This window comes from Crocodylus siamensis, chromosome 3 (assembly GCF_052110815.1).
Source record: "Crocodylus siamensis isolate JL-2025a chromosome 3, ASM5211081v1, whole genome shotgun sequence".
In the NCBI taxonomy this organism is placed as follows: domain Eukaryota; kingdom Metazoa; phylum Chordata; order Crocodylia; family Crocodylidae; genus Crocodylus; species Crocodylus siamensis.
This window is the reverse complement of record NC_143397.1, coordinates 145,325,575-145,341,342: the sequence shown is the minus strand read 5'-3', so window position 1 is coordinate 145,341,342 and position 15,768 is coordinate 145,325,575. Positions and strand designations below refer to the sequence as shown.

Below are 15,768 nucleotides of genomic sequence, written 5' to 3'. Positions count from 1 at the left end.
GTCTCACATAACTCAACACTAGATTACAATGTCTATTTGCATCAGACACAGCTAACATGCACTAAACCTCACTAAGACTAGTAAGATGAGAGTTTTTTCCAGCAGTCAGCCAAAAGCCAGAATGATATACCCTGGATGAGGCGATTACCTGTAATTTTGTATCCGTAAGCAGCCAACTGTCCAGCCATATATTCTCCATCTGAATTGTTATGAGAGCAACCCCACGTACGTATCCAGATTTTCTGTACACCAGGAATAATGCTGTAGAGTAAACAAAACCAAGGAAAGACCGTTTAAAACATGAAACAAAACATGACGCCATTTCAGGAACAAAAGGGTTTGGCCATTGTACACTGGAAATCACTAATAATCACTGACAACCCCTTTCAAAACATTAAGTAATAACTGCATATACAAACCTCCTACCCAATGTCAATGAGCTGGAGAGAAAGGAAAGCAACAAGTTTCTAATGATGCAGTAAAAATGAAATTATAACATCAGATTCAAAAACCACATGGGGATGGCAAAGGGAAAGAGACTTAACGTACTGAAGCTGTTTGGAAGCAAAAATATAAAAAAGACAGATCCCAACAATTTTGTGAAGTAATTGGCAGAATGACAACACTAAAGGCAACCCAGGTACACCTGTGAAAAGGGTACATCTGAACTGCTAGTTTTTCCACATTACTGTACCCAAGTGTAAAATTCATTCCACATAATTTACCTCTACTAAGTCATCATTACTAATCCAGACCAAACACTGAGCACTGAGATAAATACCGTATTTTCTCACATACATGTCCTGGCATACAATGTATACACCTTGTTTTTGAAAGGCAAAAATGAAGAAAAGGAGTTCTTAGAGTTATGGCTGCATACAGCAGAGACAGAGCCTGATCTTCAGATTAAGCCTCCCATTCCTGTTTAACAAAAGCTGAAGCCCTAGCTGCTGATGACTGGTTTCCATGGGTAAACTTGTGATTCTGAAAAGAGATAAATAGTTTTTGGAACTATGAAACAATAGAAGAGAGACCAGGAACAGCTACAAAACAGCAAAACTACCCTAAGAAAGGGAGCTAGATTAGTGGAACATCAAGACCATTAAAAAGGAAAAAACAATCATTAACACCTGTAGAGTGACAAACAATGAGCCATTAAGTCAGGAGAAAAGTTGAAAAGTTCACACTTGAAAAATATCTGAACCTGCATTCCTCAATTTCCCTAAAAGAAATTCACTGTACAACTGTGATGTAGGGCATTTCAAGCAAAAATCTAAAAGGAATTTGGGGAAAAAAACCCTGAAAATAAACAGTTATGATTCATGATGGTGAAGCAACTTTAGCATAGCATTTACTACCAACACCAGCCATAATAATCATGTGTACACCCTTGCCCTTGGATTCAAGCAACAAACATGATTGTTGTTTAAATACCAGTTCTATCTTTTTCATGGCTGATGGGCTATGCCTGTTGTGGTGTAAGGATGCCCAGAAACCAGGTCTTACCATGAAGAAAATCTTTAAATGAGCAAATCCACTAGCTGACTAGGCTAAGAAAAGCCTTGTTCATCTACATTAAATTTGTTTTCCTAGCTGATTTTTGCATAGCATATCTGACACATATTGCCCCTTTACCTGATTTCATATACTACACGTTGCAACAAAAGCAGCAAGACAGAAACAGAAAAGAAAGAGATAGCATCACAGCTGCTGAACACTTCATTATCAACTTGTTTTAACGCAAATCATTCTTCTATTAAGAGTTTGGGAACAGCTTTTGGGGTTGGGGTGGGGGTTAAGTTTTCTTTAAAATTATAAAAGCATTAGGCTTTCAGACGAAGAGCAGTACCAAAGAATGCCCGGCAATGAACTGCTCATAAAAAGAATATTCCATTATCCATTTTACTTACAGATTTAGCCATTAATTCAGATAGGGGTGCACTGATAGAGATTTTGGGGACTGATACCAATAGCCGATTTTTAAGGAGGCATATTGGCAAATATCAATCCAATTTCTGATACAGCCAAGTCCAGCCAGTAAGTCTGTTCTGGTTGAAGGGGCGGGGGAGACAGCTCAATGCCCCCTGCAGTGAGGGAGGGAGTAGGGCTGGGTTAGGTGCTGTCCTGCCAAGGCAAGGCGGGCACAGGGTGGCTGTGCACATGCATGAGCTTTTTGTGGGCCAAATTAATTGGCCACTTCAGGCCAGTTTCCAATACAGTCAATTTTCTTTATAAATTGGTGCCGATCCAACATCAGACTGATGCATCAGTGCACCTCTAAACTTAGACAATGATGCCTCATGGCAAGACCTTTTTAAAAGGTCTTGCAAACCACCAGAAATACTGACACTACTTAGTAGTTAAGGAAATTAGAAGCAAACAAACTTAGTTCTGTTACTACATGTGACAGGCTTACTTGAAGCTTACACCTTTAACATAAACATAAAATCACATTTCTATAAAACTACTTTATCTAGTCTTATGAAAATATTTGTATTCATGTGTGTTCTGCATGTGACAGAACTGGGTACAGTCAAATCAGCAGTTATTTTACACACGGTAATAGGAAACAAAACTGAAAAACCACATATAAATACAGAAGTTGAGAGGGACAAAAGGATAGATGCAGTATGCCAAAGTACGTCAGTATTCTTTAAAATAAGTTGGCATTCAAGGAACAAACTCATTTTTATCCTTTCTTCTCTCACTTAGCAGATGATACATCAATTCAGCAGCTTCGCGTTATTAAAAAACTAATACTCTAAAAATATTTATGTTACCCAATATTGATATTTCACCACTTCATTTAGTCAGTTATGTAAATTAATAATTACTCTGCGACAATCAAGTGTAAACTGTTACCACTCTAAAATTTCAACTTCTTCACCCCCAGATTCCTCAAAGAGGGACCTAAGGCTCAGATTTTTCAAGGAGCTCAGATCCCAGTCAAATGCCAAAGTAGCAGTATCTCTCTGAAGATAATAGGAAATGCTGGGTGTAAAATCTGGTTCACATATCTTAATGAGAAAAAAAAAACTGGCCACAACACTGAATTGTAAGGTTTTTTGTTTTTTTAAAACTTGCCCCTAAATTATGCATTACCAAAAACCTAACTGAAGAATGACACAATCCATCTTATTAAAAAAAACCAAACAAACTAGCAAAGCATGTTGGGAATTTTCTTTAGAAGAAAACACTTACCTGTCACTTGGGGGATCATCATCTGCCTGAACATTCTTTTGCGAGTTGCGTTTTCTCACTTTAGGAACAACACTTTTTCTTACAAACTGTCGGTCACGTGGTTTCAGATCTTCTGCTGACACAATATCTTCAATGTCTTCAAGCAGCGAATCACAGGCAGCAGGCATCTTTGAGAAGCCTTGAAAGAAAAATCAGAAGCGACAGCATACACTGAGAAAAGCTCAAATGGGATCTCAGATAATCACACTAACAGTGCAAATGTGTTTCTAGATACATACATAATAGTCTATGATATACATGTAGTAAGACCTCAAACTCCACTACTGCATAAAGGCGTTAATAAGCTCAGGGGTTTGATCCTACAAACTCTTGTAGAAGAAAGGAAACACTCAAGTGCTTAAGAGAGTAAAGAACTGGACCTAAAGTTTACTAGGATCTGAATGTGGAATCTGGCTAATATAAATGATTTTCACTGGGAAATAAATTACTATAAAATGATGAAAACAATTTCCAATAGCAGAAGGAGCAGGTGCAAGAATTTTCACATGATGTTTTTTCTTTTCCTGCATATAACTTCAAAATGAGTTTATATCACTTGTGTAAAGTAAGGGAAGGGTCAGATTTTCAAAACCAAAGTGAGTTGCCTTTGAACGTTAACAAGTATATAGCTTCCTTTAAATGATTTGGCAACCTTGGGCTTCCCAGTGTCAGCCACAGGGAATAGTTATAAAGTTATCTAATTCAGAAGTGCCAAACTACACTGCTCATTATGAAGAGCAAAACTCTCAAAAATTCTCTCACATGCTTGCAGTTCACTGAGCTTACTATAGTAAAGTTAATTTTTGCTTTCTTTACATGCTTATCTTGATTACAACGGTTTATCCTCAACAATAACAGTTTTACCATTTTGTAAGTATGTCACACAGAAGGGAATGCTTAGCCTTCATTTTTGCAAACACTCATGTTTTATGTGAGCTTCTGCAGGTTCAGTCATAATTTGCTATAACACTTCAACCTGAACTAAGTTTGGCTTGTTTCAAACATACATACTAAATCTTCCAAGGGCGACAATCAGTGATCTTGTTTTAAACCAAGCCAGTATGAGGGTACATAAACCTTCAGAAACCATTCATAAACTGAACAGCTAGGATTTAAAAAATGTATCCAGAAAGATCAGTAAATGTAGAAGAGCTGACTAGTAGCAAGAACACTTGCTCAAGACCTGCAAGTGAAAATTTAAACCCCTTTCCACCTCCAATATCTATACACCCAACAGCTACAACAGCACTTCAGTAACACAATAGCTCAATGCCATTTGAATCTAGAGTTAGTAAGCTATTTAGGTGGAGAAGTCAGTTATTTCAGGACAACAGATAATGGCACTTAAGAACCTTTCAGTTGTTTCACCATCTCTCAGCATTAAGTTTTAGTTTAAAAAACAAAAATGGCTAAGTGATCTGACCCCTGCTGACATCCTGCTCCTTGGGCAGGGGGCTGGACCCAATGATCTCCCAATGTCCCTTCCAGCCCTGATGTCTATGAAATCTATGAAAGGGATCAAGTACCTCTGTTAAACATAAGGTATTTATCTGGACAAAAGCTGGCAACCCAGAGTAAAGGATGAAGTGGATTTCTTCATCCATGTAGATGGCAACGCAAGCAGAGATGACGATGTTCCAGTTTCAGCCTCCAACTTCCTAGAGCATTTTTTATTTAAACATTGAACTGTTACACAATTAAGCAAGGGGCTGGCATTCCCATTTCAAGCTCACTTACTCCAAGCTACACCCGGATGGAACGTGGCTCAGAATTTTTAATCCTGAAGATGCAGCTACCTCCGCTCTCCTTTTCCCTCACCCCTGTATACTAAAAATCATTCTTATCACAGTTATAAAAAACCCTTGCCTTAAAATCAGACCAGCTGCATGGTGGCATTTCACAAAGAGCCGAATTATCCCAGTGGAACAATCACTGCATTAGCAATAAAGCACTTACACACACTGCAGCTGGCCCACACACCCCTCCTTCCCTCATCCTGGCACTCCAGAAATTCTCCGCCCCCCCACACCCAGCAAAAAATCCTACTCCTCATATTGCAGCTGATAGTAGACAATTTATAGAAAATTAGGGTTGGAAAATTAAGGTCATCTAGTCCAACCCCCTGCTTAAAGCAGGACAACCCCAACTAGATCATCCCAGTGAAAGCTGTCTATCCAGGTCTTAAAAACCTCCAAGGATTGAGATTCCACCACCTCTCTGGGTAACCTGTTCCTGTGCTTTACTACCCTCATTGTGAGGAAGTTTTTCCTAACACCTAGCCTAAACTTCCTTTGCTGCAACTTCAGACCGTTGCTCCTTGTTCTGTCCTCTACCACCACCAAGAACAATCTACCTGCATCTTCTTCATAACCACCCTTCAGGTAGCTAAAGGCTGCTAGTTAAATCCCCCCTCAGTCTTCTCTTCTCAGACTAAATAAAACCAGTTCCCTCACCCATCTTGTGCCCAGCCCCCTCACTTTTTTAGTTGCCCTCCACTAGACTCTCTCCAATTTGTCCACATCCTTTCTGTAGTGGGGGCACAAAACTGGACACCGTACTCCAGACCTGGCCTCACCCCTCAATCAGCTGGCAACATTCCTACTAATGAAGCCCAATATGCTGTTAGCAGTCTTCACAACAAGGGCACACTGTTGGCTCATATTCAGCTTATTGTCCACTGTAACCCCCAGGTCCTTTTATGCAGAGCTGCTGCTTAGCCAGTCAGTCCCCAGCCAATAGTAGTACATAAGACTGTTCCATCCTAAGCACAGGATGAAGATATTGAAGAAAACTGTGCCAAGACCAACCCCTGGGACATTATTACATACCAGCTGCCAACTAGACATCAAGCCAGTGACTACTACCCTCTGAGCCCAATGATCCAGACAGTTCTTTTCCCACCTTATAGTCCATTCATGCAACAACATACTTCTTTAGCTTCCTTGCAAGAATCGGCGACAATATCAAAAGCCTTGCTAAAGTCCAGATATATCACCTATCCTGCCCCCGCCCCCATCCACAGAGCCAGTGATCTCATCATAGAAAGCAATTAGGTTGGTCAGGCAGAACTTGCCCCTGGTGAATTTATGCTGACTGTGCCTAATCACCTTCTCCTCCTCCACTTAAAAATGGATTCCTTGAGGGCCTGCTCCATGATCCTTCCAGGGATTGAGGTGAGGCTGACCAGTTCATAGTTCCCTGCATCTTCCAACTTCCTTTTCTTAAGAGATGGGCACAATATTTGCCTTTTTCCACTCATCTGGGACCTCTCCCAATTTCCATGAGTTTTCAAAGATAATGGCCAATGGCTCTGCAATCACAGCAGCCAACTCCCTCAGGTGCACCATGTCCAGTCCCGCAGACAGTATACATCCAGATTTACTAAACAGTCCCATAACTGTTCTTGTGCCACTACCAGCTGCTCAACTCCTCCGCAAACTGTGTGCCCAGTGCAGTAGTCTAGGAGCTGACCTTGCCTGTGAAGACTGAGGTAAAAAAGGCATTGAGGTCATCAGGTTTCTCTGTATCATCTGTCACTAAACTGCCTCCCCATTTAGTAAGGGAGCCACATTTCCCCTGATCTTGCTCTTGCTGACATACTTGTAGAAACCCTTTGTGTTACCCTTCCCGTCCCTTGCTAGCTGCAACTCCAACTGCGCTTTGGCCTTCTTGATTTCCTCCCTGCATCCCCAAGCAATAATCTTATACTCCTTCCTAATCATTTGTCCAGGTTTCCACTTCTTGCAAGCTTCTGTTTTGTGTTTTAGCTCATTGAAGTGTTCCCTCTAAGCCAAGCTGGTCTTCTGCCATACTTGCCAGTCTTGCTGCATATTGGGATAGTTTGTTCCTGCACTCCCAGTAAGGATTCCTCAAAATACAGCCAGCTCTCCTGGACTCTTATCCCCCTCAGACTGGCCTCCCAGTGGATCCTGCCCAATAGTTCCCTCAGCAAGTCAAACTTTTCTGAAGTCCAGGGTCCTTACCCTTGTATCTCCTTTCCTCAGAATTGAGTTCCTCATAAACTCAATCATCTTGCAGTTGCTGCTGCCTGAGTTGTCATCCACTACTAGATTCCCCACCAAATCTTCCCTGTTTGTGAACAGCAAGTCAAGAAGAGCACAGCCCCTAGTTGGCTTCTCCAACACTTGCACCAGAAAGTTGTCCCCATTATTTTCCAAAAGCTTCCTGGATTGCCTGTACACTGCTGTATTACACCCAAACAGATGTCAGGGTGATTGACATCCCCCATGAGAACCAGGGCCTGTGACCTGGAAACTTCTGCTGGCTGCTTAGGAAAAGCACCTTATCTACCTCATCCCCCTGGTCTGGCGGTCTATAGCAGACACGCACTGTGACATCACCCTTACTCTCCCCTCTGACCCTAACACTAACTTTTAAACAGTCCTAATTCCAGTTTCATACTAGAGCAATCAGACAGCTCTTTTAAATATAAAGCGCTCACAGAGGGACAATAATAGATAGCACCTGGAAGTGGCCTTAGAACGTCTCCACTATATGTTTCTTATGTTCAAGAATTCAAAATTCATTTCACTTCTACTGGTAGAAATATGGATAGGTTTTCCCTTCAATATAAACAAATATTATACAATACTTAGTGCTATGGCAAGTGCCTCTATATACAGCAGGTATGTTTCAAGTTAAATGCCATATTTTTTTTCACTTTATAAAAAAAAATATTCAATACATCATACAATAATAACCTATACAGAATTCAGCTGCTCCTAAATGAGATAACAAATTAAAAATCCAGTACATCTCCAATCCTGGGAACCATGGTTTTTGTAATGCAATGTTAGTATCATAGTAGCTAGAGTCAGAAGGGACCTAGGTAGATCATCTAGTCCAACCCCCTGCCTTGGCAGGAAAGAGCACCGGGGTCAGATGACCCCGGCAAGGTGCTCATCTAACTTCCTTTTAAAAATCCCCAGGCTAGGAGCCTGCACCACTTCCCCTGGAAGCCGGTTCCAGGCCCTAGCCGCCCTGACTGTGAAGTAGCGCCTCCTAATATCTAATCTAAACTTACCCTCCGCCAGCTTGTGACCGTTATTCCTGGTCACTCCTGGCAGCGCACAGGGGAACAGGGACTCCCCCAATACCCGCTGATCCCCCCTGACCAGTTTGTAGCAGGCCACAAGGTCCCCCCTTAACCTTCTCTTGTGGAGGCTAAACAGGTTCAGGTCCCGTAGCCTCTCCTCATAAGGCCTGCCCTGCTGACCCCTGATCATACGAGTGGCCCTCCTCTGGACTCTTTCCATATCGTCCACGTCCCTCTTGAAGTGTGGCGCCCAGAATTGGACACAGTACTCCAGCTGCGGCCTGACCAGTGCCGCATAGAGGGGGAGGATCACCTCCCTTGTTTGTTATAACAATAATTTGTTGCATACAAATTATTTATTCCAGCAGCACAAACCAAAACTGCTCAAATTAAGATGAAGCCCTTATTCCAAGAGCTTTCACTTTTCATTTCTGCTCATCAACATGGAAAGTCAAATAAACCAATTTCAAAACAAATGAAAGGAGCCTTATTTACTATTAAGAATGTCAAAAATTGGCCAAGAGTAAAAACCATTCCTTAGATAATGCTGTAGAAGATGACTACAGTTCAGCAATATGTGCAATAATGGGGTATACAACAAGTACCATCAAATATGTGGCTTAAATATGAAGTCAGAACCAAACCATTAGATGTTCTTTTCTCTAGATAGGACTGTACAAGTCAACAATACTTAAAAATAAAATGCATTCATAGAGAAATTTTGCAATCCTAGTAGCCAACATCCTTCTATATAAAAGCAACAACATGGACATGAAAAGTCCTATAAACCAGAGGTGGACTGATACATGGGTCCCATATCAGCTTGGCACCAGTATAAGGAAAATTGACTGCAATGGCTTTTTTTGGCTGATGACCAATAATGCCCCTGATGAATACCCTGTCCATGGGTAGCCGCAGCGCAGCACAGACAGCCAGGAGCTCAGCCCAATAGTGTGGAAAACAGCTGGGTCCAGATGGCAAGTCTGTTATGGGGCTGGGGAAGGGGTGGAACAGGACATGACAGATCAAAGCCCCAATGGTTAGGGAAGGAGTGGGGCTGGAGCAGGTGCTGCATAACCAAGGCAAAGCAGGAGATGGAGCCACAAGCAGCTCATCCAGGGGATGGAGGACAGCCACTCTTGCCAGTATGCGTACCCCCAGGAAGACATGTGTCCCCAGACCGCTGCACAGGGCAGGGCAGGGCAGGCTGCTGCTGCAGGCTGGGTCCGTGGCAGCACCAGGCTATTCCCAGCAGGGTCTGAGCCAGGGTGGCATTGACTGGGAGAGGGCTACGGTGGGGGTGGGGATTTACAGTGAATATTAGGGTGGCTGCAGCCCCCCTCTATAGCCCTGCTCCCAGTGCTGCTGCTACCCACCCTAAGCACAGCTCAGCCCATGCCGACACCAGGAAGAACTCAGTGCCACCCTGACCCCAGCCCACAGTGGCAGCCCACCCTCACCCAGTGCACAGATCCAGGGGTACATGCCCCCCATACCCTCTCAGGGTGCATGCAGTGGTGGAAGGCTGGGGCAGAGCGGGGCATGGAGCGGCTTTCTGCCTTCCTCACTGCGGGGGCCTCAATCTGCCCTTCCCTCACAACAGACTTACAGAATTTTTGGGCTGATACTGATCTGATTCTGATATACAACCGGACAGCATGGAGAGTGGCATCCAGCTGGTATCAGCACACCCCTACTATAAACAATTAATGCAACACATCCTTTAGCAAATTGGGCTAAATTTTTGGACTGCTGAATCTGCCTAGGTACAAACAAAATCAACATGATAATAGCATTGCTTGGCACCTCTGTTTTGGTATTCTCAGTATTTCCCATGTGATGAAAAGGTTTCTTTATTTCAAGGCAAGTTCTTCTGATGCTTAAAATATGACACTTAAGTGAGGCTAGTCACTAGCTGCACGTAAGATACCAGCAGAGATCCCTAAATACTGACATTCCCAGAACAGAAGCTCTCTCCAGCCACGTACCATCAAATCCTTGGATGCAGATGTTAAAAAGACAAAAAACAAAAAAACAAAAAACAACACCCCCCTGCAAAAAAAGCCATCCCACAAAACCATGCTTTACTTTAAACCCGGCACGTTCCCACATCAAGCCTCACGCATGCCCAGAAGAGGCAGTGCATTACTTCAACCTAGCTCATCTGCTGCCTGTAAAAAATAAGACACTTTAATAGGGCTTTTTTGGCACTGTTATCTAATAGCTGATTGAATCAGCTTTAGCTAAAAGTGCCAAATAGCCCAGCTGAAGCTCCTGCTCTTTACAGAAGATGAAGACCCAGGTTGAAGTAACATGCTGTTTCTTCTGATAAAACACATTTTTTTCTTTGGGCAGAGGTAGGCAGAAGCGGGGCAGGTTAGGTTTGTTTTTGTTTTTTAAAATGTCTGCAAGCAGCCCTTGAGATGAAAAAAGTCCACCTCTCAATACATGAGAAAAAGAGGGAGCATTTTAACTTTGGAGAATGAGAAAAAATTGACACGTAGAGATAAACGACAATTATGTTCTGAAGTACAGCGTTGAGAAAATTCTTATTTCTTACGTCTCAACAAGTCCAGGTCAGTTTAAAAGTAAAACAAAAAACAAAACAAAATACACTAACTGAATCCTGAAAATCTGCCCCAAGATCTTTGAAGCAACCTGTGTACTTAGTCTTAGACATGATTGATAGAAATAAAAGATTCAAAGGATAGAAGTTTACAACAGAACCCAAACTGCTCTAGCAGCATAGGCAGACTTAAAAACAGAAAGGTTTTCCTTCTAGGATTCAAGCAACACTAGACACTTATTTGGCTAACTCTAGCCACATTAAGTAACTTGCCAAAAACCAAGGTAAGTAGAAGCAGAGCCAGGAACTTGCCTCAAAACTGATTCACAGTTCTTTGAACTAACAAGGAAAATATATCTATTTTTAATACAACATTTAAGGGCATTATCTGACCCACCTTTACCTCCACATTTACAGAGGGAACTGCCTTGTAAACTGAATCAATAAAGGATAGTGGGAATGCTACAATGTTTCAAAATAATTCTTTTTAGAATTACAGCAAGTAACCGAATTTTCCACTCAGTTGGACCTACTAACTAGCTTAGGAAACCTGAGTAAAGTCAAGCTTCAGGGGATGATGGACAAGGGACAGATGGTCACCGGGAAGGATACCAAATCCAATTCATCTCAGAAGCAGTCATGCTAGACCAGCCCGCTCTACAGAAAGCTGGAGGGGAGTTCTTGAGTTTTACCTCAAGCTCTTAGAATCTACAGGATTTTTAGAGACACTGTTACTCAGAGGAACTGGAATTGTAGATGTGATGCTTCCCAAAAGCCTAAAACATCTGATTAAAGATCTATCATCCCACCTTTGCAGTAGATCACGTCAGCAGCTATGACATTTCCATTAGATCTCCAAGTTCCCCACAACTAGTAACAAACCCTGAATATATATTGGGGTAGGCAATTATTTGGGCTGGAGGGTGACTTAGGGTGTTTTGGGGAGCTGTTGCAGGCCAGGTCAGCACCCCTGCCACTCCCCAACCAACAGTCAAAAAGCCCTCAAGTGGTTTTGCTCCATGCACCACCAGTCAGACAAGATAGGGCTGTGGACAAATGGGGAGTGACATCTGGGAGTGGGAAGGATGGATGGGGCCAGAATTTTGGGGCCATGACAATACTGGACCAGGGCCCAGGGCAGAGCCACAATCCTCTCCCTGCACTTTCCTGTGACAGGTGCCGGTTCTGTGAGCAGGGGCATGTGGGGACATAGCATGGCTCTGCCCCAGGCCCCACACTATCACCATCCTGAGATCCCAGGATCTTCATGGAGACAGGCAGGGACCTGTGCAGACAGGGCACGTGACTGGGAAGAAGGGATGGGGCTGTAGCCGGGTGCAGAACATCATCCTGTAGCAGGACAGGTGGGCAGCACGGCCCACCATTTGACACCCACATCCCAGGCAGCTAGGATCTTGGAACAGTGATGGCATGGGACTAGGGCCTGGAGCAGAGCCACCATCTGCTCCTCATGCACCCCTGCCTGCAAAATGGATGCCCATGCTGGGGGGCATGCGAGGAGCAGATTGGGGCTCTGCCCCAGGTCCACGCTGTCACAGCCCTAAGACCCTGACCCTGTCCACCCATTCTCTTCCTGGATGCCTCTCTCTGCCCACCTTGGCCTGGGCTGGCCCTCATGCTGGGCTGGGTGGAGCCACAGGTCCCTCCACAGGCTGGATAAAAATCCTTTGGCGAGTTAGATTCAGCCCACAGGCCAGATATTGCCGACCCTTAAATACATATGGTACCCAAATCGATGAGTAATAAAAAACAACGATATGTCTTTCAGCAACACACCCATATTAAAACAAATAATAATACTACCAGACAGGGTCTTTAAAAACAAAACATCTCATTTCTTTCCTTTTGCAAGAAATGGTCTCAAGAATCTCACTCCAACAGAACATGTACCACCTTATGACCCCTATACCTTTTGTGAGTTAAGTTTGGTTTTAGGCTTGAGGCTTTTCTTATCAACATTTTCTCTACCTTTTTAAAATTTAAAATTATACTTTCATACAAAAAAAGACGAGAATGTTTCAACATAGAGAGCAATTAGCTGATAAAAAGGTTGAGTTAAAAAGTCTAAATATACTGCTTATCAGATAATATAATCAAGAACAATTGGAAATAGTACCAAGAAATACTGTGGAAGAAGTTCATACTTTGTCAATTAAGTTTATCGGATGCATTTTTCCCAGCTTTGAAGTTTCTTCTCTAGCATACAACCAAATATCACACAGGCCCAGTCTTCACTCAGAGACGCAAAAACAGATTAGATAAAATATGTGATTTAAATAAACTTAAACAGATTTGAAGACACTGGTAGACATTCAATCCAATTCAAGTCTCTGTTGCACTGTTAGTTATATTTATTTAAAGTCAGTAAGCAATTATTCTAAGTCAGGTTTTAACTGATTTAAGAATATATACATAAATATTCAAACACACAATTTGCATCTGCCTAGTGTTAGATGAAAAAAAAAAAAACCCAACACATTTTCTAATTCCTAGAGTCAAATCACTGCAATTTGTACAAAAACAACACTGAAAAACTTGAGCACTAAAGGCATAGAATACACCACTAAAAAACAAATGGCTCATGATATTACTGCTCTTCTTTGAAGTACACCTTAGGTCAGGGGTGCCAAATGTGCGCCCTGCAGGCCCCCTCCAGAGGTACCAAGTACAAGGCCCACTGCCCAAATCACTGGTACAGGGCCCCACTGAGGATCTCTCAGTGGTAGGGGGCAAACAACAGCTGTATTAACCACTGTAGCCACCGCCGGCCCCACTGCCACCTGTGTCCAGATCTAGCCCACAAGCCCCACAGTTTGGAACCAGCCCCAGAGGCCAGATGAGTTTGATACCTGTCTGGCCTATGTGAAGAGTGAACCAAACTACTGAATAAAGCTTTTTTAATTAGGCACCCCTTATTTTCTAAAGCTTCTAACACACATTCTAAATTACCATATCCAAAAATACCTTTCCAATAAATGTTCTTTTAAGTCCTCCTGATTAATGAATCTGAAAAGAAAAAAAAAAAAGCTCTTAAAAGTAAGATTAGCATAAGCCTATTCACACGCTGGTCACAGGCAGCATGCTGTTTTTTCACACTGATCAAATTCTTAAAACAGGTAGCTTAACAGCTACAAGAGCTTTGGCTACAAATGTGATCTCTTAATTTGACACATGATGATCATGCATGGATTCCAGTAGTGAAGTGATTACTGTAGCCAGGGATAAATATTCAGACTGAAAAGAGAAAGCTTGGATGGAAGAGGTGTGATGACAGAGTTGTTAAAAGCTGGGGGAGAGGAAGGTATTTTTGTTTCTACTATCAGCTTTCCCCTGACAATGCAAGCACAAACCTAAATCAGAAATGCCTACACATCCATAAGCAGCAGCTTACTTCTTTAGATGGAATGCATCTAAGTAGTAAGGCATTGTTTAGATGAGCTTATACATCTCTGATTTAGTAACTCTATAACAGTGCTTCTCAGTCTTTTTAGGCCTAAGGCAGCCCTCCTTCAACCCCAGGCACCCTCCAGGACTCGGGCAACTTGAGCAGCACCCCCTTTCAAACGCTAACAGATTTTATTTTTCTTTTTAGCCAAGGGCAAAAATCTGTTCCAAATTCAACTGGACAAAGCCCAATAGTCAAGTTCCCAAATCTGACTGAGCAAAACTCAACTGTCAAGTTTGGGTGGCTCTACCATGGAGCAAGTCTCTTCCCTCCCAGACCCATCAGTCTGGGACTTCAGATGCTCCCCATATCCAGGCAGGTATCCTAGGTACAAGCTGCAGATATGGGAGATCAGATGCCCCTTGTCCTGCTTGATCTTAGCCAGAAGAAACTGGTTCATTTACAGTGCTTACCTCCTCACAGAGAGGCCAGGCACCATAGGGAGCCTGAGCCAGTCCCTCTCTGCTGTTCTCCTCCGACTTGGAGCTTGAGCCTTCCCTTGCCTGTGAATTGCCTCCCCTCTCCTCCCTGCAGCACCCTCCCAAGACCCCCAGTTGAGATTCCCTGGACACATCTACATGAGACGTGACAGTGACATAGCATCAGCTGGCAAAAACCATGATGCCGCAGCTACACAGCTGCAGCAACATGCTCCTTTAGTATAGTGCCTTACTATGGCAACGTAGCAGCTAAAAATAACCATGCTTGGACTGTGCAGCAGAGGCTGTCGTTTAGCACTGCCAAAAGGAAGTGCTGAAAGATAGCACGGTAACAACAGTGCTAGAGGGCATAACATGCAAACCCATCCTGCCTCTGGCCAAAGAACCCAGCACCCCCATTCCTGTGGGGAGGTGGCAGGGAGGGAGCTGGCCCATGAGAGAGTTGGGCTCTAAAAGCACAGGAGTGCAAGGTCAAGCAGGATGCATAGGCACCATCTCTGCTCAGTGGCCCCAGCTCCAGCCCCCACGTGCCCACTGGAGCCCCCCCACACCCACCAGGGCCCTGGCAAGAAGAGTTCCAAGACGGACCAGTCCAAGTCAGGGCGGCTGGGGCCGCTGGCCTGGGCTGCACGAGCGTTCCACACCCCCCTCCCCGGGAATGGAACGGTTCACGTGCGTTTCACCCGCCCCCCGGGAAAACAGAACTGCTCACGCGGGCCCCAACGGTCGCTCCAGGCCGTCCCAAGAATAGGGACACGGGCGGGGGAGGGGAACCCCCAGCGCCCTTGGAGTTTGAAACCGTGGGGCGGGGGCACTCAAGGTCCAGACGCAGCCCGGCCGCACCAGAGACTGGGGGGCGGCAACGGAAGGGGTAGACGTTAGTACTCACCTGCTGCACTCGCGCCTCTCAGGCTTGGATGGGCTCCGCCATCATGGCCACTCCACCCCCTGCTCACGTGACAGCGCGGCAACGGCACTCCAGAGCAGACAAACTAGTCCG

The 15,768-nt window shown here is 43.8% G+C and overlaps 1 protein-coding gene across 1 annotated transcript in view; it reads right to left on the bottom strand.

The window, feature by feature from the left end:
- The window catches only part of CDKAL1 (CDKAL1 threonylcarbamoyladenosine tRNA methylthiotransferase), a 673,650-nt gene extending 657,882 nt beyond the window's left edge, over window positions 1–15,768 (bottom strand). The window contains exons 1-4 of the mRNA XM_090039422.1: window positions 15,658–15,768; window positions 13,848–13,889; window positions 3,202–3,379; window positions 149–261 (exon numbers count right to left, since the gene is read on the bottom strand). Of these exons, the coding sequence (XP_089895548.1) occupies window positions 149–261; window positions 3,202–3,368 (280 nt within the window). The 5' untranslated portion in view covers window positions 3,369–3,379; window positions 13,848–13,889; window positions 15,658–15,768. The remainder of the gene's footprint in view (window positions 1–148; window positions 262–3,201; window positions 3,380–13,847; window positions 13,890–15,657) is intronic.